Genomic DNA, 20,551 nt, shown 5'->3' on the forward strand with positions numbered 1-20,551 from the left:
GTATTTTTAATCTAATTTTAATATCTATTTAGAAAATTAAAAGTAAAATATGTGTTTCAACATATGTGTGAATGAATAATAAAGCCGAACGTCCACCGCCGGCTAAACTAAAATAAAAACTAAACTCAGTGAACTAAGCTAAGCTAAACTAGAACTACGGTGTCCGTCCACCAATAAATAAGCTAAAACTACGTTAGTGATGGCCAGTTTGTGCTAGAACGTCGAGTTAACCGGACGTGATATGGAAGACGACACGAGTAATGACGAAACTTTAGAGGAGGACTATCGTCATAGGAGAAGAAGATTGATTATTGCTTATTTTATGAAGAAAAAACGGAAACATAGATACTGGATAAGTCAACACATTCAGTCCTGGAAAACAAGCAGCGAATTTAACACTTTGTTTAATGAACTAGACGACGAAAATTTTAAGATGTACTATCGTGTATCGAGACAACAGTTTGATGAGTTACTTACAATGATTGCCAAGGATATTGCTAAGATTGATACTAATTTTCGAAAAGCTATATCGCCAGAAGAAAGATTGGCTATTTGTTTGAGGTAAGTGTATCAACATTAAAATTAAACAGATTCAGTTACTTTGGTATATTTATTGAAAATTAGGTTGTATAAAGATATCAATTGAAAGTAGTATCGGTGAACGAAGTGCCTTCGTTGTTTTGAGTATCTTGGAAGTATGGATTATCTTGAGAGACTGGAGTGTCTTGGGAGCGTGGAGTAGATTGAGCAGAAGATGTTGAATATCCATATGAGAACTGACTTCCGTATAAGTAATTGTCATACTTATCTTCGGCTTCAGATATTATGGTAAAGATTTTCCTTTTAATGTCCCTTTGCAACCACTCTGGAAACTTTATGGCTGTTTCGCTCATACTGTCAAAAAACAGTTTTAAAGGATGACTTCTTGATTCCCTTTCAGCTTTCTCTTTCTCTTTTATCTCATGGCGACGCTTTTCATAATCTGCATCAATGTCTCTCAGTAAAACAGCTAAAGATTCATCGTTCTTTCTCTTTCTTTGCCTTTGTTCAGACGATGAGCTGTGAGATGTAGATGGTATAGATTCAGTGTTAGAAACATGATCAGTATTTTCCTGTGTCTCAGTATGTGAAATTGTAATATCCTGGCTTTCACTTGCATTACCAGCTTCCATTGTCCTGTTTGTTTTATTATTCTGGATTTCATTTACGTTACCACTTCTTGGGCGGTTTTTCATATAAGGCAATAAAAATTCAAGTAGACTGGCATATTTCCAAGTGTTTGTTGGTGATGCAGCTTGGCCACTTGTTGAGCTTTTAATTCTTTTTATTGATTCTCGATGCCCATCACGTAATTTCTTCCATTCGTTTTTTGCCGTTTTAACTGAAACAGTAATAAAAAAAGGTTAATGCATTCATTAAAAAGTGTTGCCTTTTGCAGGTTTTTGGCAACAGGGGACTCCTACAAAACAATTGGATACAATTATAGAGTGGGTGACAGATCAGTTTCTAGGATTGTAGAAAACGTCTGCCAAGCAGTTTGGAATCATTTACAACCAATTTACATGTCTTTGCCGACTGAAAGAGAATGGAAAGAAATTGCTGAAAATTTTATGCTGAAATGGCAATTCCCCAACTGTATTGGAGCAGTCGACGGCAAGCATATATCCATAAAATGCCCACCTCATTCAGGTTCTCAGTATTTTAATTATAAACATTTCCATTCTGTAGTATTACTCGCAGTTGTTGATGCAAACAAGAAGTTTATTATTATAGATATTGGTTCCATGGGCAGATTTAGTGATGGTGGTATTTTTTCTGATAGTGCATTTGGACGAAGGCTACAAAATAACGAATTAAATTTGCCTAGTGACCAACCTTTACTACAAGGTGGTACTGCAATACCTTACGTATTTATAGGTGACCAGGCATTTCCTTTACAAAAACATTTTATGAGACCATACCCACAAAGCGCATGTCGTAACAGTAGAGAAAAAAGGAACTTTAATTATCGTCTCAGCAGAGCGCGAAATGTGGTAGAAAATGCCTTTGGTATTTTGTCAATGCGATTTCGGATATTTCGTCGGCCATTAGAGTGTAAAGTAGAATCAGTTGATTTAATAACAAAAGCTGCTTGCGTGCTACACAATTATCTTTCAACTAATCAAACAATAATAGCTTTTGATGAAGCAAGTGCTGAGGACGGATCAGTTTTACGATCAGTGGGACAACTATATGACAATGTACGAGCAACAAGAGAAGCATTTCATGTAAGAGAATCCTTTTGTAATCATTTTAACAATAACAATATAAATTAAACTTACTGTCTGATATGTTCGGGTTTTTCATTTCATCCACTATCCTCTTCCATAAACCGTCTTTTTTAGTTGTGTCCCGGTAGTCTTTATCCTCTGGATTATACAACACAGGATACTGCTTGACATATTCAATAAACACCTCCATGCTGCTAAATACGTGTTTTACCAACCGCGCACGAACGCTCACTGTACAAACACGTTCGAACAACACTATCGACAGGTGTCAGAGGGGTAAGGCAAGGGGGTGAGAGGCGTTTAGTTTAGCTCAGTTAGTTACGGATCGGCCGCCCAACTAAGTTAGTTCCACTTAGCTGGGGCATTTCACGTAGCTTAGCTGGCATAGTTTGCGGTGGACGCACATGTATGAAAAACTTGATCAACTATGCGAGCTAAGCTGAACTAACTTAGTTTAGTTGGCGGTGGACGATCGGCTTAACACTCATCTGAAGTTGAGTGTTATTCTCAATTTTTAATGTGTTTGTGTTAGTTTCTTTAATAAAAAAAAAAAAAAAAAAAACTAAAAAAAAATAACAATTGTACAATGAATAACATTGAATGAAAAGTTAAATATATGTATAAAAATTATCCGAGGTGGCGCCTTGGTGATCTTTAGTTAATTTTAATTACCAACCGAAAGAAGCTAACGGCCTACATTACCAACATGAGGTATGAAATTTACGAGGGATCAATTTACTTATCTGTGTTGAATCGATTCTCGTTTTAAATTATCACAGATGACAAAACAAATCGTAGACTAAAGTAAAGAAAACGAAAAAAATAAATAAAAGAAAAAACTGTTTTACTCAGAAGATTATTCAGAATATGTATTTATTTCTTTATGAACAAAATATCGCCATGAGAAATTTCAATTTAAAAAGCGGAAGCCACTATTTCATTCACTACATTTTATAAACATTATTTATGTAATAAAAAAAATAAATAAATACAAATTTATAAAAAATAACTTTCCTTTCAGAGACTTCTTCGTGAGGATAATAGTAAGGATAGAATCCTGCATTATTAATTGAAGAACATGCTGTGTGTGCTGTGCGCTGTTATAGAGAGTTTCTCGGATTCGCTGATTAATACTTTCTTTAGGCTATATTACAAAATGTATTTTTTATAACTTAGCTCTTGAACTGTTTCTGTTTCTAAATTTTATTTTAAATTTGTGTTAAGTATGTCAGTTTAGTAAGTAAGTAAGTTTCTTATCATTGGTTTTTATTTTTAGTTAATTTTGTGAGAATTTTAAAGTGCGACCTTTAGTTCGACTTCGTTCATGTTCGAGTACGAATGTCCGCCGGCGTCCTTTCTGATGATTTTATTTCGATTGATTTGAACTAATTTCCTTCTTTTTATACATTTTTGAAAAGCTAAGAAAACGGCTATGTTTTTAAAATAATCTGCAGGCCAAGTTTCGTAATAAATCATTTTTGAGGAAAAAAAATCAAAAAAATATTGAAATAAATTTGTTCTCCACAATGATATTCTAATAAATAATTAAATTAAAAATTTCAGAAACCCCCGCCACAAAAAACATAAGCTACCTTTAAAAAGTAATAAATAATAAAAGAAAATTAATCCTAAAGTACCTATATCTATAAGTATGTATTAATATTAAAAAAAAAAACTTCGCGTTGGGGGACCGCTTCTAATTAATTAGTGTCACGTGCTCACCTATCTCATCTTTTATCAAACACTTATTATTATTTTGTACAATAGCGCTCGGTATTATACATTTTAAAGGTAAACATCCTTATAATATCTCTGGTTAAGTTGTAAATACGTAGGTTCTTGTCGATTTAAAACATATAAGTTAAGATTACATTTTAAAGTCAATTTTGTTCTTTTTTTTTATTTTACTTACTAATTAATATTATTTGTTTCTTAATTAATTTTTTTTCTAGTAATTTTATTTAATTACTAATGTTTTTTGTGATGTACAAGTCATAACCTTTCATTTGATACCCCACTTGAGCATATTTGCAGACATTCGGTTTTTCTTCCCCGCTTTAACCTCCCATAACTTTTAAGCGGCTTAACCGATTTTCATCAAACATGTCTAAGAACACTCGCCCGTAAAACACCTATAATACAAAAAAAAAACTAAATTGAAAACGGTTCATTCGTTCGGGAGCTATGATGCCACAGACAGACAGACACACAGACAGACAGACAGACACGTCAAACTTATAACACCCCTCTTTTTGCGTCGGGGGTTAAAAAGGGATAACTAGATGTTTTAATTACGCAAAACGTATTACTACTTAATTATGATGTATTATAACGTATTACTACGTAAAACGACTAAAGGCAAACGTCCCAATTAGGACGTTTTCTTGTCTTCACTTTTTGCGCGTTAATAACATATCTGGTTACTACAACATCATTGGTTATCCGTCTCGCATTTTTAAATTTGGACCGATAATTATTGTTTAAATATTGACAAATATCCAGTATTTAATCTTTTTTATAAAATAAAAGAAAAAAAAAATAGATTTTAATTGAAACTTTTTTTAAATACATTTTTGAAGTTGCAATTTTGACAAATTTTGAAAAAAGCTAAAAATCGAGATAACTCAAAAATGGTTCACTTTTGGATTATGCATATGGGGGTTAAAATTATTGCAAATAGTCACTCCTATCACCTCCTAACGGATATACGTCGAGTTACAAATAACCCTGTATATATAAAAAATCAATCATCCCATAGAAAACTGCGCAATCACGTGGTTGATTTCGTATAGAATGTATGATTTTTTTTCACTTTTTGACCAATGTGTCTTTGGGAAATTTTATTTTCATGGTCTAAACCACTCATTTAAATTTGGCGGGGGTCTTTAAATAACTCTGTAATATTAAATAGGTATTTATTATGAATATTGATAGAACATGTGACATCGAACCTAATACCCTTGATTTTTCTATAAATATGACATTGCTATTAAAGATACCAAATAATAACTTTGCTGTTTTTTTTGTCTACGATGATCTACTGACTGATCCTACTACACAACGAGTTTCTCAATCGGAACCTTATGAATATTATGTGCCCTTCAAACATATTCAGAACGTCTAAGCCGTGTTGCGACATATACAATCGCAATGTGTGCGCAGAACACTATAAAAAAATATATAAGATGCAATTAAAGAACATTTCTAAAATTCTACTTTTTTATATTTCTATTTATTTTCTTTCATATTGGGTAGTTCAGGGTTAAAGCATTTATGATGGGTTCAACTTGTACTCAGTCATGAATTTAAAAAAATACATAGATGAAGTTTAAAGAATTTCATACATTCTTAATTTTAATAATATTATCAGATAAAATCGATTATTTCATCGAAATTTGTTTCAGGATTTTTTTCGATTTCTTTATTTGGCCTTGTTGGCAACACTGCTTTATTGGACCTTATAAAGCAGGTTCTTTGGAGGTCCATTTTTCATTTCCTCATCCGTTCTGCATTTGAACAGGCGTTGGTCGGTTACCAGTACAGACCACGAGACTTCCAAATTTCCACATATTAATTATTCTGTAAGTATTTTCATTTAATATATTACATCTGGTATTTGAAATATTATTTTTAAATTTCAATAATTGTTTTTATTCGTTTCAGATTATTTAAAGATTACAAGTAACTGCTTTCATTGTATCAACTCGTTTTGTTTCCAATATTTTGGAGGTTCTGGATAACAAACCGGAGGTAAAACAATTTGCATTCGCTTAATCAAACTATATTTACTGCGATTTTTATAAAATTTTCGTGAAATTTCAGTTTTAGCACCACGAGGCGGCCACGTGCTACATCGTAATAGCCTGCCAACTCCAACAATCTTCAGGTGAGATGGTACATTAATTACATTGTTAATCATTATTTCTCAAATTTAATTATTTATTTCAATAGATTTCTAGATATTTTAAAGAAATCTGATACTAGTTTTTCAGTAGTGTACTTGATGACTCGAGTCTGAACATATTTTGCTTGGAATAGTTTAGAGGCTTATTTTCATTAATATTAAGCATTCCTTCTTTCTTGTTCTGTTTTATTGCTAATAAATTAAATTATTCCAAATTTTGGCACTTGCAATATCAAATTGGATTACTTAATTTGAATAAGAGTAAATATTTAAATTGAATGTGTCCCTTTCTAGTTAATTCTTAAGACCAGGTATATAATGAGTCGTTTTGTTCACAGATCGAGACTACCTACTTTGTTACAAAAGTAAATCAATTCGAAGAACTTTTGCGGTAAAGCTGTTGAAAAGGCACTGCCGATTTTAAATATGAAACCAAAACTGCCGCATGTCCAGTGAGGTTGCTGCTGCTGCTACGGCGGCGGCCGTTGCTGTTACTGCTGCTGCAATTGCTGCTGCTTGCTTGCTTGCCGCTTCGCACTGCTTTTGTTTGTACGGTGAATGTGATCTGATAATTTTAATTTTCTCTTGTACTGAACGCTGCATTCACGGTTTGCATTATCCTGCTTTTTATCTTAATTGATGTCCAAATGTTTGACCTAAGTCAATCATAAGCTAAGAGTTAGGACTTGAGACACTGGTCACAGTCATAGTGTGATGTGTATTGATGATATAGATTTATATGTTAACATGACCAAGTGACGTCAACAGCTCACTCTTTATTCTTGTGTCGGTTATATTATAAATTAACTTCAATGCTATAAGTGTAGGTAATGTTACTTAGTTTGAGGGTACGAGATAATTACGAAGCTTTCGTTCGGTTTGTTTAGAAAAATGATTTCACCAACAGTTTATAAACCTTTTGGAATGAAAAAGCGCATACTATAAGGTTTTTTCATTATTATTTTTTGTGTACCGGTTAAATTACAAATTCATAAGTTTTGTAGTTATATAAAAGAAAATCTTTAACAAAAAGCGACATTACAAAATGATGGGAAATATCGATAGGTACGTAAGATCAGTAGGTACTTTTAAATCGTCATGTTAGTGTAGAATTAAATTTAAAGCTACCACCGGTTCGGAAAGTATATTCTATCGAGAAGAAAATCAAAGCAACTCAGTAAATATTATTTAATCATTACAATTTCCGAGTACCTATTTCGGAAAAGTACAGCCAAACTTAATAGGTTAAGTTGAAAATGTCTGATAAGTCTTATTATAGAAACGGAATACCGTGCCTCGGGAAAGATTCCGTGAAGCCGAAAACGAGGTGTTCTTATTTTATCTCTGCTCCTCGTGTCTGGACGTCTGCTCACCCCAGAGTCCTGGATAACTTGTAATCACTCAACACAACTATTAACTATTAATTTCGAAATAATAGGTAGCTCCCTGTTGTTAATCACCGAATTTTCACATGTAGCTGTTCCACCAAATGGATTTTATTGGGTTTTGATACAGGTAAAGAATAATTGTGTATTCTTTGTAGTGTCACACATACTATAAATTAAAGACATCTGGTACGCCCCTCCAACCTTGGGTACACCGCGCCCCGGAATTCGATGTCAAGCATTCTAAGTTGATTATCCAATACAGTTGCAAGCCTCAGTCCTGAACCTCGGGATCAGATGATGATGTTAACCCAGGCTTTACACGCATCTCCTGCTCGAGCGTCACGCAGCCTCATAGGATGCTGTCCGCGTGTCGGAGGGATTCGGTCCCTCAAGCCTATTTCCCGCGTTGGATTCAGCTACCGAAAGCTGAAACTCCTCTAGGGCAATTTCTCACCAGCCCGCTTGTGGTTCACAAGCCCCGTCTTAGTTTTAAAGGTCGCAACATTCTCCTGGAGAGGAAACGACCGTGTTCCCCTTTTGCTTAGTATCGGGACGACCGATTTTTTTCTAATTTTTTTTTTACAAGATTAGTTTTCCGCAGTAGTCGGGGAGCAAACAAACCACGGATTTCGTTCGCAGTTTTTGCAAGGTTCGAACTGAAGAAAACCTCTAGACTTACTACGGACTCCATAGAGACCAACTATGGAGATGTGAGATGGAGACTGAGAAATCACACCTCATAGTCACCACCTGAGTGACACCCTTGAAAACCGACGGTTGCCGCACCATTGGCTTGGTGTATTAATAGTCAACCACTCCACCGCTGAAAAATTTCGAACCTTATTACTTACGGAATGATTGACCATTATGCACAAACACAAGCCTACATACCAACTTATAACTATTATAAAGATATTGGCACCCATGGGAGTGAAACGATCCAATTCGAGCGTTTAATACCGATGGTAAACGATTTGAAAACCTCCCGAGTTTCTTCCGCAGGTTCTTTCTAGGTCTTTCTTTCCGAACCGATGGTAGTTTGTCAACGAGTAATGCTTCTTATTTAAACGTTAAGATTTTTAATTTTAATTAAGTTTCATATTTGGGGATACATATACCAAACCACTTGCTTCATCCTCAAAACTAAAAGGAACTCTGTGCGAAGTACTGTTATAATATTAATAAGAAATGGGAAAATGCTTATATTAATGTCGAACTGTTCAAAAGGGAACTACAATGAGTGGTTGGACTCTGAAATATTTTGGCAAAATTTTCTCTTGTTGACACTGACGAGTCAGTGCCTACTGCCTAGTAGATCGACACTGTTAATGAATTTTCTCCGGTGACAGAATCTGTCGGTACATCGACTGAGATAAGATATTTAGATCCTAAACAAAAAAAAAAAGTGACAAACAGATGACATAGCTACAAATGTGTCTTTAGATGAATTATCACACGTACATAAATTTAAAATTGATAGCGGAGGATGAGATAGGATCAAAGCATTGCTGATTAGAATTTTACAAAAAGATAACACAGCTAATGCAGACATAGTAAAGGGCGCGCCGTCCGTAAGTGTAATCAAGTTAACTAGTCGCTTGACTGATCTCGCGCGCCAGTTCCTCGATGTTTGTTATAATTCTCATTCAATAAAAATAGATTATGACTGATAAAGATAATCAAATTGAGATAGTATGGTTACTTTTAAATTAAAGCATTATGGTGAGCGACTCGTCAACAAAAATATATTATAATGCAAATAAAGAAGGCAATTCCCTCCTCCAAAGTTCTATGCACACACATCACATGACTGATTATGTACGTGAAATTAATTTATTTGACTTATTTTAGATAACGTCTGTAATATGCAGCTATCAATTGTAATATTATACTTTGTTAAAATTGTAATATTCCTTAAGTGTTTGTAAAATTGTATTTGTACAAAGGTATTAATTAATTTTGTTGTGTAAATAAATATGCACTTACGAGTAAATGTTTTGTTTTTATTTGCAAAATATTTAATTTTATATTTGTTTAAACATCATTTAACATCAATATCCGCGTTTAAAATCACAACCTTCATCAAGAGGCGCAGGTAAACATACAATGTTTTTGTAGCAGTACGTCATCAACTAAACGCGCACTAACAACAAACTATTTATCTTCGAAACTTGTAACTCCATTCGCTTAAGATCACTCCAAAGACGTCTTAGTACACTCCATCGGCCATCCCTACCCCGCAATATATTGTAATAACTACTTACTTACAATAATATATTTTTTAATATTGTATTGTAAGATGATTATGTAGGTAATACTATTATTAATACAAATACTGTTACAATTCTGTCTTTATAATTGATTTTAAGAAGAATAGAGATATGATTGTAAATAAAATAAAATGATTTATCTATCTAAAATTACCAGATGTCAATTCACTCTGGTACTGCACACCTTTAATTAAGATCGTCTCTAATAAGGACCAAGTGAAATTAATATTTATGTCTATTACTTTTTGTATATTAGAATCAGCATATGTCGCTAATACCTATATTACTTCAATACGGAGTTGAGACGTATGCCTGTATTGGCGCTAGATGTCGCTAACATACTTTACCGAATAATTGTAAGGAATTTATATCATATACATATTTGATTTATAATGAACCTTTTAAATCTATAATTGTTTTACTTGTAAAATAGATTCAACAATTTTAGTATATGTATAAAACAAATAATACAATTTTATTATATGTATCGCACATATCACAAAATTGTTGTCTATTTTTAATATTAAAACAACCACTTTTTATAAAATGCATTTGATGCACGGTACATAATATACCCAAATAAACACAAACCTAGATGCTATCAATTTCGTCGATGCTGCATATTCCAGTGTGATACATCTAAACTTACTTAACTCCGAGAGACTGCGTGCAAGTGTAGTTGAATGTAATTTCATTAAAATGATAAAGCGTTCTACTTCCATCGTTTGTATTTTTTTCACAAAATTTTAAATTATACAATATAGTGTATAGTATATGTATAGCTACAATGAGAGGGATTTTTATGACCTATGTATGACGACGTATTTGAACAAATTCTTTCAATTTGAAATCAAATCAAATCAAAATAAAAGTAAGCTTTCACAAGCACTTTTAAATCATCATTTCACAAACTATTAAGGGAACTTACACCGTTTTGGGAATGTTGTTATGCTTGTTCCAGTACTATGAGTATCACATTATTTTCATAAAATCATTGATATTTTTCGTACAAATATAATATTACATAATATATAATGAGAATAAATAGTTAATACCTTGATTTCTTTAAATTTATACCTCAATCGTTCTTTAGTTACTAGGTAATAGATTGCGCGGATACCCCTTTTTTTGTCTTACCTCATGTTTGAAAAGTTCAAATAAAGAGCGCCACTTGTAGTAGTTTACGTCAGTTGTTTATAGTTTACACGTTCTCATGTGATTTTATTATGGTTTGATCATTATTTAAGACTTTAACTTGGTCAAAATTTGTATCATATTTATGAACTCCATCAATTTTAGTTTTGTCTAATACGATCTAGCCAATTGAATGAATAGTATTAAATGAGTAAGCTTATTTACAGTAAAACAATCTTTAAAAAAAATCCAGAGATCTGTGTAGAAGAAACTCTCAAGCGACGAACAGGTTTATTATTGTCAATGGCGATATTGCCTGTCTCCACTTTTTTTAACGTGAGAGCGAGTGAATAGATGTTATTTATCGAGCAGCGTTTATGTGTCATTGTCAGTGTCAGAGTTTCAAAACAAGGCGCGTGGATCACCTAAGCGGCGGTGTCGTTCTGTACTGCGTAGCTTCCTGAGCGGATTGAAGGCTGATCGCCTGAGATAACGCGTAATATGTTTAATTAAATTGTGATGTGGAGCAGCGGGTGGGTCGCGGCGCGGGCGGTAGGCGTCGGAATGGGGCGAGCGCAGGCCATGTGACTCGGCGACTCGATACTGCGCCGCGGCCTTCGCCGCCGCGTGCTCTAGTGTAATCTGGTTAGCGAATGTTCGGGTGCGGACCGCCGACTGTCGAGTGCCGATGCACCGGGCGGCACCGCGGCCGTAGGCAGTGTGCGGGCCCGAGACCCGACACCCGAGCAGTGCGCTCACCGCTCTGTTGTGTGGTGTGTGCAGGACGCAGGTCGCGGGCTACGGCGCTGTGCCGGCTACCGGCGACATGAAGCCACAGGACGACTACAGAAACGGAGACGGTTAGTAGCCTGTGCCATAATTTAATAAACATTATTAAACGCATTAGTTACACATTCCAAAGTCAAACAACAATACAAACCATCAATAGTAACTAGCTAAGTTGTATAAAATTAAAGACTAACCTAAGATAGGTATTATTTTTCTAAAGTTGTTTTTCAGATGTTCAGTCAGTAATTATCAATAATAATGTTTTGACACTTTATCCCGTTTGTCTCGCTATCAGTAAGGTAAATATCTTAATTAAATGGCCCATTTGGTACAAACTTTCCTATGAGTATTTGTGAGTGTATGCTCATCTCAAACAATGAGCATTTGTTGAAATGTGGTGTAACAAGAGACCTTGTTTAAGCTTTACATTTCAGTAAATGGTTACTCAGAGGTCCGCACAATCCTTTGCCTCTTTATGCTGTTTACACCATACTTATATTACAATTTTCAATTCTTGCTGTCTTGTTATTGATAAGAATGAGTTAAATGTACACAAAGAATATTGTAATATAACAAATAACCTGTTATTTGAAGGTATGAAATTGCTTATTCCGGAGAAGAGGTGTAACAAATCTCTTCCAATGAAACTCATAAAAGAAATTTAAAATGTAGTAGTATACTTGCATAATTTTTTGCAATAGAATTTTTCACCTAATTCTTTTAGGAAAATAATGTTCTGATGTATTTTGGTTTTACTTAAGTCATGTAACTTTGGGCTTAGCATCTTGCTCCCGGAGGTTGGTATTGCATAGTCGATGTAAGGAATGGTTAATATTTGTAATAGTGCTAAGATCTATGACCATTGGTTACCAGTAAAAATCAAAAGCCTAGCCTCTGGGGGCTATATGAAATTAGAGAGGCAAGCACTTTGTGCATATGTAGTAATAGATATCGGTAGCAAGATATCTCACAACAATCAATAAAAATTAAGTTACATCATAAAAAGTTTGCACCCTTATGTTTGTTTGTTGATGTAAAAGATATTGTATATATAGATATATGTATTTGGTTATTGAAATTCCATTGGGACTATATCTGTATGACATATATTTTATAGCAATCTTGTTGTACCACTGTTGGTCTACATGTTTCCCTATCACAATATATACAATAGGTGGTGGTTTCAGTATCTGTTGTAGGTTCTTTTTAATTTTAAGTGAGTAAGGATATAATTGTAAATAAAATACTTATAACTTAGTTAAAAGTCAACACTTCAAGTAGTGGCATATAATTCCATGATTGAATTTTAATTGCAGTTAAAAATTTCACTGTAGTTCTTTTTGAGTTATTGATTATTGGACACTACATCCTTTGGCTAGTAGAGTTAGTATTTTTGTATATATATTACAACAGAATTTCTACTCTTATTGCTAAGATCAATTAATACACTTAGTACTATTAGTAACACAAGTCAATAAGTCATATTTAATTTTACATTTTAGAAGTATTTTCATTCAGTAGTACCTAGATGGCCATAAAGCAACAAAAGCATAGAAGCAACTTCTAATCTCCAAATCTATAGTATAAAATTTATACATTAATTCCATATTTTAACATGGAAACTACTCGTAAGAGCCTATTGACTTCTGATTCAGAAAAAGTATTCTTATGCTTTATAAAATATAAAGGTGTAATCGTAATTTTAACATTTTCTTAATAAGTTGTTACTGGATGAAATAAAGGCTAAAACAGAAGTTTGTTGCTGCTCGCTATGAGTATGTCATTAGCACGATGGCGACATCGGGTCCAGCGTCGCTACTCGCTCGAGCGACGAGCACAGCCCTGCCTCGCCGCTCGCGTGATATCTTTCCTTACCAATTACGCTCAATAGCTTCGTTCAATATAATTGCTTCGTTTTTAGTCGTTATTGCGCCTTATGTAATCGAAAGTAATACGACGGATTTAAAGTTCGCGAACAGGAAACCGGTGTCGCATAAACAACTCAAGGCTTCTACAAAGTCAATTACAATATTTCCACGGCAACGTGACGCCGCAACTCGATCCGACCTAATGCAACTTACTTCATTACTGACGTTCGTCGCGCGTACTCCGCAGCTTCACCGCAGGCCCGTCACGCCTCGCACGAGTAGGTATTTAATATAACTTGACTCCATGCTCTGTTATAGGATTATATCAAAATGTTGTAGGGGCAGATTCATTGTTTTCCGGACGACATGGAAGATTGCTCAGAATGAGTTAAGTTTTAAGTATCTTGGACAATGTTATGAATTTTTTGTTAGTTTTATCCAAAGTCATTAATTATGAAATATCTTAAGTCGTCCGTCAGACAGAGTATTTTGCCTTTTGAATATTATGATTATTTTAAGTCTCGAGAATCATCATATTCGATGACTGCGATATAAGTAGGTATCGTTTCAAACAGTCTTACGTCGTATGCGGAAGGTCTTGTAGTAATTGGTTTTTTTATTGTTTCACTATTAGATGTCTAATTAAGCAGGTTTGCGATCGACCGAACTGCTCGTCAGCGGCCCCTCGGGCTCGCCAATTGATGACAACACTCAAACAATTAGTCCTGCATGTCTTCGGCGTATCGTGTCGCGTGTCGCGCGTCGCGCGTCCAAGTATTGCTCGAAGCGTCGACGGTCTCAATCACAAGGACGCGATTTTAAAATTGTACTCGAAATCCGATGGGAATAATAGAATGCAAATGTATACGACTCGAGCGTAGCTTCGAGTAGTTAACGAAAATAAACAATGTTTTTTACGCAAACGTGACTCACGATTCACTTACCACCTGAAACTGTTTGTTTATGTGCCTAACTATTTATGATTTTAATATATTTCACGCTGTGTACAATACGCGTCCGTGTAGTATATCAATGAAATATCAGATAACGTTGCTTAATCGTAAGATAACAATATAATCAAAAGTTGGGTTGTCATCATGTTTACCGTTTTGTGATCGTGTGATGTAAGAATAGTGCGCTGCGGCCCGATTTCTCTCCTCTTGAAACAGTTTACGGTTCCGTCTCATTTACGTTTCGGTGCACCTCGACGAACACTTAAAAATTGATTTCGTTATCAGTGCGGTGTAGTGAATGAGTCGAGAAGATTTAACATATAAAGGTGGCCGATACGCGTGGCGGCTCGCCAGTAGCGCTCGGCGGAGTTGTACACTGTGAGCGCGCAGCCCGCAGCTCATAACAACCGGTTACACTCACAGGGCAACAGCTCATACACACTATCATAATTGTGGTTCGCCGTGCGATTTGCGCTGTTTACTTGTTCGACGACCGTTGGTGTATATTAGTGATCTTTATATTGATGTATTAGTTTTGGGGCAGATAGCTCCTGGGCCAAATGACGTCTCTTCGATTCTCGGAGCGGGGTAACTAATAAATAATAAAAATATGTTATCATAGAACGATAGAATCGTGAATAATGCGCTCCGTGCTCAGGCGGGGCGACATCCGCGGCGTCGAGGTCGGATGACAGCGAGGGTGAGGAGATCAGCGCACTCGAGCAGGAGTTGTCACTGGACGACCCGGAGGCGCCGGCGCGCGCCCTGGCCGCTCTCAACGCGCTGCGCAAGGCGCGCCAGCACTACGACGTGCTGCTGGCCGCGGCCGGCGAGGAGGTGGCCGCCCACCGCGCCGTGCTCGCCGCCGTGTCGCCGCGCCTGCTGGCCGCGCTCGGCGCCGGCCCGCCCGCCGCCACGCCCGAGACGTTGCGCGTCGCCGGCGTCGAGGCGGACGCGCTGCGCGAGCTCGTCGAGTACGCGTACACGGGGCGGCTGCGCGTGCGCGACGCGGCGACGGCTCGGCGGCTGTACCGCGCCGCCGCCAAGCTGCGCGTGGAGCCGGCGCGCGCGCACCTCGCGGAGCGCCTCATGCGCCGCCTCACTCCCCACGATTGTCTCGCATTGCGTGTTCTGCCTGATCTCGCACCGCATCATAGAGCACAACTCGACACGTTCATAGCGCAGAACGTAAGTAAGGTTCTTTCGGGGTTAAATTAAGATCATCCATGTGTCACGTATTATGAGAAACTTTTCACGTTTCAGTTTGACGAAATATGCGAGAGCGGTGCGCTAGCGGCGCTGCCGTTAATCCGTATCGAGTTGCTACGGGAGACGAGTGCGGACGGTGGTGAGGAAGCCCCGGCCGCCGTGGCCGACGCTGCGCTGGCCTGGCTGCGGGACCATCACGCCGCAGACGTCGACGTGAGTCGGGAGTCGCTAGTATTAGACAGAAGTAAGGTCGTGGTATGGTACGGTGGGACGGAATAAGTTTCAATTGCAGTTGGAGGAGTTGTGCTCGCGTACCCATCTTCTATTCGTGGACGCCAACGGCGCGCTGCGCGACTGCGGCGAGCTGCCGGCGGCGCGCGGGGACGCCCCCGAGCTGCAGGAGTACCGCCGGGAGGCGCGCGAGCGGGAGCGCGGCCAGCGGCGCCGAGACAAGCCGCCCGACCGCGCCGCCGACGACGAGGTACCGCTAACCGCACTCGGGAGGCGGCCGCAGCGAATCGCTGAAACTAAAAGCCACGCCTTGTGCAGGGTCTAGGAGAGAGCTCTGTCATAGCGGCCCGCGCCGGCGTCGGGACCAACGGGGGCGGCGCCGGCGCGGCCGTGACGCGCGCCGTCGTGGCGATCAGGGGCCGACTGGCCGGAGCGCGGGTGGCGTGGCGCGTGGGAAACGCGGACGGGCCGCGCGGCGGGCGGCTGGGCGGCACCAGGCCCGACGAGGCGCCGCCGGAGCCCGACTGCGCGGGCGAGGTGCGCGCGCACATGACGGTGGGGCGCTGCGCGGTGGGCGCGGCCGCGCTCGGCCAGCGCCTCGTCGTCTGCGGCGGCTACGACCGAGCACGCGTGCTCCGAGCCGCGGAGGCCTACGACCCTACGACCAACGCGTGGTCGCCTCTGCCGGACATGAAGCGGGCGCGCGCGCGCTTCCCTGCCGCCCGCCTCGGCAACTCGCTGTACGTGTTCGGGGGCTCGGACGGGCAGACGGAGCTGGACTCGGTGGACGTGTACGAAGAGGACGCGGGCGGCGGCGGCGCGTGGCGCGCGCGCGCCCGCATGCCGCTGGCGCGCTCGCACGCGGCGGCCGCGGCGGACGAGGCGCGCGGGGCGCTCTACGTGGTGGGCGGCTGGGCCGGCGGCCGCAGCCTGCGCGCCGTGCACCGCTACTCGCCCGACGAGGACCGCTGGACCGAGGCGCCGCCGCTGGTGACCGGCCGCTCGCAGTGCGCCGGCGTCGTGTGGGAGGACGCGCTCTGGGTGTTCGGCGGCTGCGACGCCTGGAACTGCATCGCGTCCACCGAGATGCTGCCCCTCGACGGCCGCTCCTCCGCCTGGATTGAAGGTAACGTTTGCTCCTTGCCTTTCCTTTGAGATTAGTATGGCTATGACTCTGGGATGGCTCCGCCAATACCGGTGCGAGTACCGGACTCTAGTAACAGCTCCGCGCCGACAGGGCCGCCGCTGGGCACGGCGCGGCGCTCGGTGGGCGCGGCCGTGTGGCGCGGGCTGGCCGTGGCGGCGGGCGGGTCGGCGGGCGCGGCGTCGCTGCGCGGCACGGCGCTGCTGGCGCGCGGCGCGGCGGCGTGGCGCGCGGGCCCCGAGCTGCGCCGCGCGCGCGCCGCGCCCGCGCTCGCCGCGCTGCACGACGTGCTGTACGCCGCCGGCGGCTTCTCAGGCAAGGAGTTCCTGGCGTGCGTCGAGTGCCTGTACGAGCCCGACGGCGAGTGGACCACGCTGTGCGCGCCGCCGCCGCCGCCGCGCGCGCTGCCCGCCGCCGCGGCGCCGCGCGAGAACGGCCAGCTGTCGCCGGAGGGCTAGCGGCGCCGCGAGACGTGATATTGAGTAATTTTAGTCCTGAGTATTATATTTAATGTTTACGAGATGATCTATATGGACGTGCGAGCTGGGCGTCGTGTGTACCTACCTCAAAATTATTCGTGCCTCGCGTCGGGCGCTCGCCCGCGCGCTCGTCCCGGGCCCCGGAGCGGCGGACGAGGCCGGGTGGACGGCGCCGGTCGCTCGCCCTCGGGCCCTGCTCGCCGGAGACCCAACATTCCACTCGAGGCCGGCGACCCGCCCCGTCCACTCGCGTAGGGTGTTATATATTTTTATTAGGAACTAAAATGTTCGTTTTTTAAAATAAGTATTCGTACTGAACAATATTTGCATTTTGTTATACTACAAAACTATTCCAGAGCATCGGTGTGGTGTACACTATTGTGCTTACTGCCTTTTGCATGTATGCTGTATACATTATATGATAATACCACGCGCGTGGCGCGCTTCGCGAGGCGAGACTGTATCGCGCGTCGCTCTTTAGTTCAATAAAAGACACTAATGTTAGCGGCGCCGGCCGGCGGCGCGGCGCTCGCGCAGACGTCTGTTGTTGCGAGCCCGTTAGTGAAATATTTGTTACAATGATTCGTTGTTAGAGTTTAAAGAGATTGAGATATGGCGGGCCGCAGCGCCGGCGGCCGCGCGTCGAGTTGCTTCCTGTACTATTGTTTACGTTTCATTTAATAAACGTGATTAAGAGTCTTGACGTGTTTCATTGCCCCCCGCTTGCGGTGACGAGATGTGATATGACATACGAATCAAACATATTTAATTATTAAAAGCGATTGTCACTCAGTAAATATTATGGTGTCTGCGAGCATTTTTATTTTTACCTTTTTCCTTTAGCACGTGTTGTCTAATGGCTGACTGTATGATGCGCAAATTCTACAAAAGACAAGTATAATGTTAATAGTTTTAAGGACCTTGTTGCCTCGTAAATGGCAAGTTAATTATTAGTTAATGAACTAAATACAATGCAATGAAAAACTGTACTGATTCCGTACGAAAACTTCTCGAACCGAGTATAACTTAGGACTAGTAAAACACTGTACTTCAGAGCAAGACAAATTTTATTAAAATAACACTATGTACAAATCCGTGAGCGAAGTATCATCGCGATTCAATTCGATCCCAACGCCATCTAGTGAAACCATTATTAAACATATCAAATGTTATTTCATATTATATTGATATTTTGTGAAGGCGTTGAGTTCGAATCGATTCGTATTGAACAAAAACATAAATGTAAAGTGAGAGCCAATGGTCCCTAATGGTTCGTGCAAAATTACACGCCGTGCTTCTGGCCAGTTGTCTTTAACTAGGACTTGGCTTGACACGCTACCGCGTGTCTAGATAAGGATTTTATACGACTTTAAAAAAGGAGGAGGTTGTCCATTCGATTTTTTTTTCAATAAGTAATAATAATAATAAATTGCTGGCACGTAGTTATGAGCTAACTAAACTTATTAACAAATACAATAGAAATGATAACCTGCTTTTTTGATGTCTAGTAAAATGTATCGTCATCTGAAGCAAGTTTTTTATAGCAAATAAAGTAAGTTCCAAACTCCTTAGCCGCGCCGCACGAGACGACGAGCGATACAGGACGCGGAATGCTAGCTCAGGCGTTGCGTTTCAATGTTTATGACTCATAATTAAAATATGACTTTTATTGGACTGAAACGAAGATTAAAGCTTAAAGTTGTGTTTGGTTGTCATTCCGTTTGTTATCTCAAGCAATATGTGATTACCTATACACTGACCGATTCACAGACTGCAACAATGTTGAAGACTCATTTCAAGTCAATATTTTAACCACGTATTCAAACTTTTTTATACAAATGTAAATTGAAACTTCTCAAGGTTTTTAAGCAGTCTTGCAGGGACTGGTCTGCTAGCAAGCACCCAGCTTACTTGCAGTTACCTCTTGACAGTAAAATAACATTTTCTCGTTTGATGGATCGGAATGGATTTTATTTCAATAACAAGACAAAATTATTAGTGTGTATTTACAATATATTCGTTCGTGTATTTACAAATTAAAATAATTTGAAGATGATAAAAAATATGACTAAGTCAATTCGTGTGCCATACACGCTTGCAGCCTAGCAGGCCAAGCGTTTCGCGTGTCCTTACTCGGCGCGGTTCCGGGCGTCGACGGCTGTCTGCTCTCATAAATACTTATAAGTAAATGGCTGTTTAATATTTCGATGTCGATGAAAATTAAAATTAACATAAAAATATACTAAACTTTCTTCTTGAGGATTCTTAATCAGAATGATTTCCAATAAGGTAAGTAAGATAAGCACATTATTGTTTGTTTGAATGAATTCGTACTTTTTGATCTGTGTATCATGTCCTAAATAACGAGCTGTCATGGTGTGACGTCACACAGGACAAGTTATCAACTTTAACTTTAGGTATCTATAAGTGTTATCTCCTGTGTGTCAGCATTTCTTGTGTATCCTATTTATTTTTTCAAATCGAAATCGATTGTAATTCATTATTTTCCCACTTATATCAAATATTTGTAGCTGTTAACATTGAATGAGTTCCGGTCGCTAATACACAATATGCTATTTGACAATACGAAAAATAAATTGTGAATTATTGTAATCAGTGTATATTATGAGTTTAAAAATGGTTATTTACTAACGAAAGTTGAAAATAATACTTAATTTATTCAAAAATCCATATATAAAAAAATGGAAATATTCAAACGTTTGTCACGTGACACAAAACGCTCCTGATTGGCCGGGCTTATGATGAAGTCACTTTCTAGTAAACTTTGCTTTTCTACTATGTGTACCACAGATTAAAATACAGGAAAGTGACGTCACCGACCCCATTGTAGCACCATATTGTCGAAGTAGCGTTTTTGCGCGCTATTTAAGTATGAATTTTTAATATGATAT

General features: G+C 39.7%; 2 protein-coding genes across 4 annotated transcripts; one reads left to right on the forward strand and one right to left on the reverse strand.

Moving 5' to 3' along the window:
- Positions 1 to 595: 595 nt before the first annotated feature.
- LOC124540203 lies at positions 596 to 2,751 on the reverse strand. Its single transcript, XM_047117665.1, has 2 exons — positions 2,322 to 2,751; positions 596 to 1,381 (listed from the first exon to the last, which is right to left on the reverse strand). Exons 1-2 carry the CDS (start codon positions 2,458 to 2,460, stop codon positions 639 to 641), a joined length of 882 nt encoding a protein of 293 aa, XP_046973621.1. The 5' UTR covers positions 2,461 to 2,751; the 3' UTR covers positions 596 to 638.
- Positions 2,752 to 11,048: 8,297 nt separating this feature from the next.
- LOC124539991 (influenza virus NS1A-binding protein homolog A-like) lies at positions 11,049 to 18,338 on the forward strand. 3 transcript variants are annotated; one of them, XM_047117381.1, is made up of 7 exons: positions 11,049 to 11,462; positions 11,750 to 11,826; positions 15,235 to 15,764; positions 15,840 to 15,998; positions 16,078 to 16,266; positions 16,335 to 17,142; positions 17,254 to 18,338. In XM_047117381.1, the coding sequence occupies exons 2-7, from the start codon at positions 11,793 to 11,795 to the stop codon at positions 17,616 to 17,618; spliced, it is 2,085 nt and encodes a 694-aa protein (XP_046973337.1). In that variant the 5' UTR covers positions 11,049 to 11,462; positions 11,750 to 11,792; the 3' UTR covers positions 17,619 to 18,338. The 3 variants fall into 3 exon arrangements, with proteins under 3 accessions (XP_046973337.1, XP_046973336.1, XP_046973338.1); XM_047117380.1 differs by lacking the exons at positions 11,049 to 11,462; positions 11,750 to 11,826 and adding an exon at positions 12,707 to 13,901; XM_047117382.1 differs by lacking the exons at positions 11,049 to 11,462; positions 11,750 to 11,826 and adding an exon at positions 13,915 to 15,164.
- Positions 18,339 to 20,551: the final 2,213 nt, after the last annotated feature.

This window comes from Vanessa cardui, chromosome 24 (assembly GCF_905220365.1).
Source record: "Vanessa cardui chromosome 24, ilVanCard2.1, whole genome shotgun sequence".
NCBI lineage: Eukaryota > Metazoa > Arthropoda > Insecta > Lepidoptera > Nymphalidae > Vanessa > Vanessa cardui.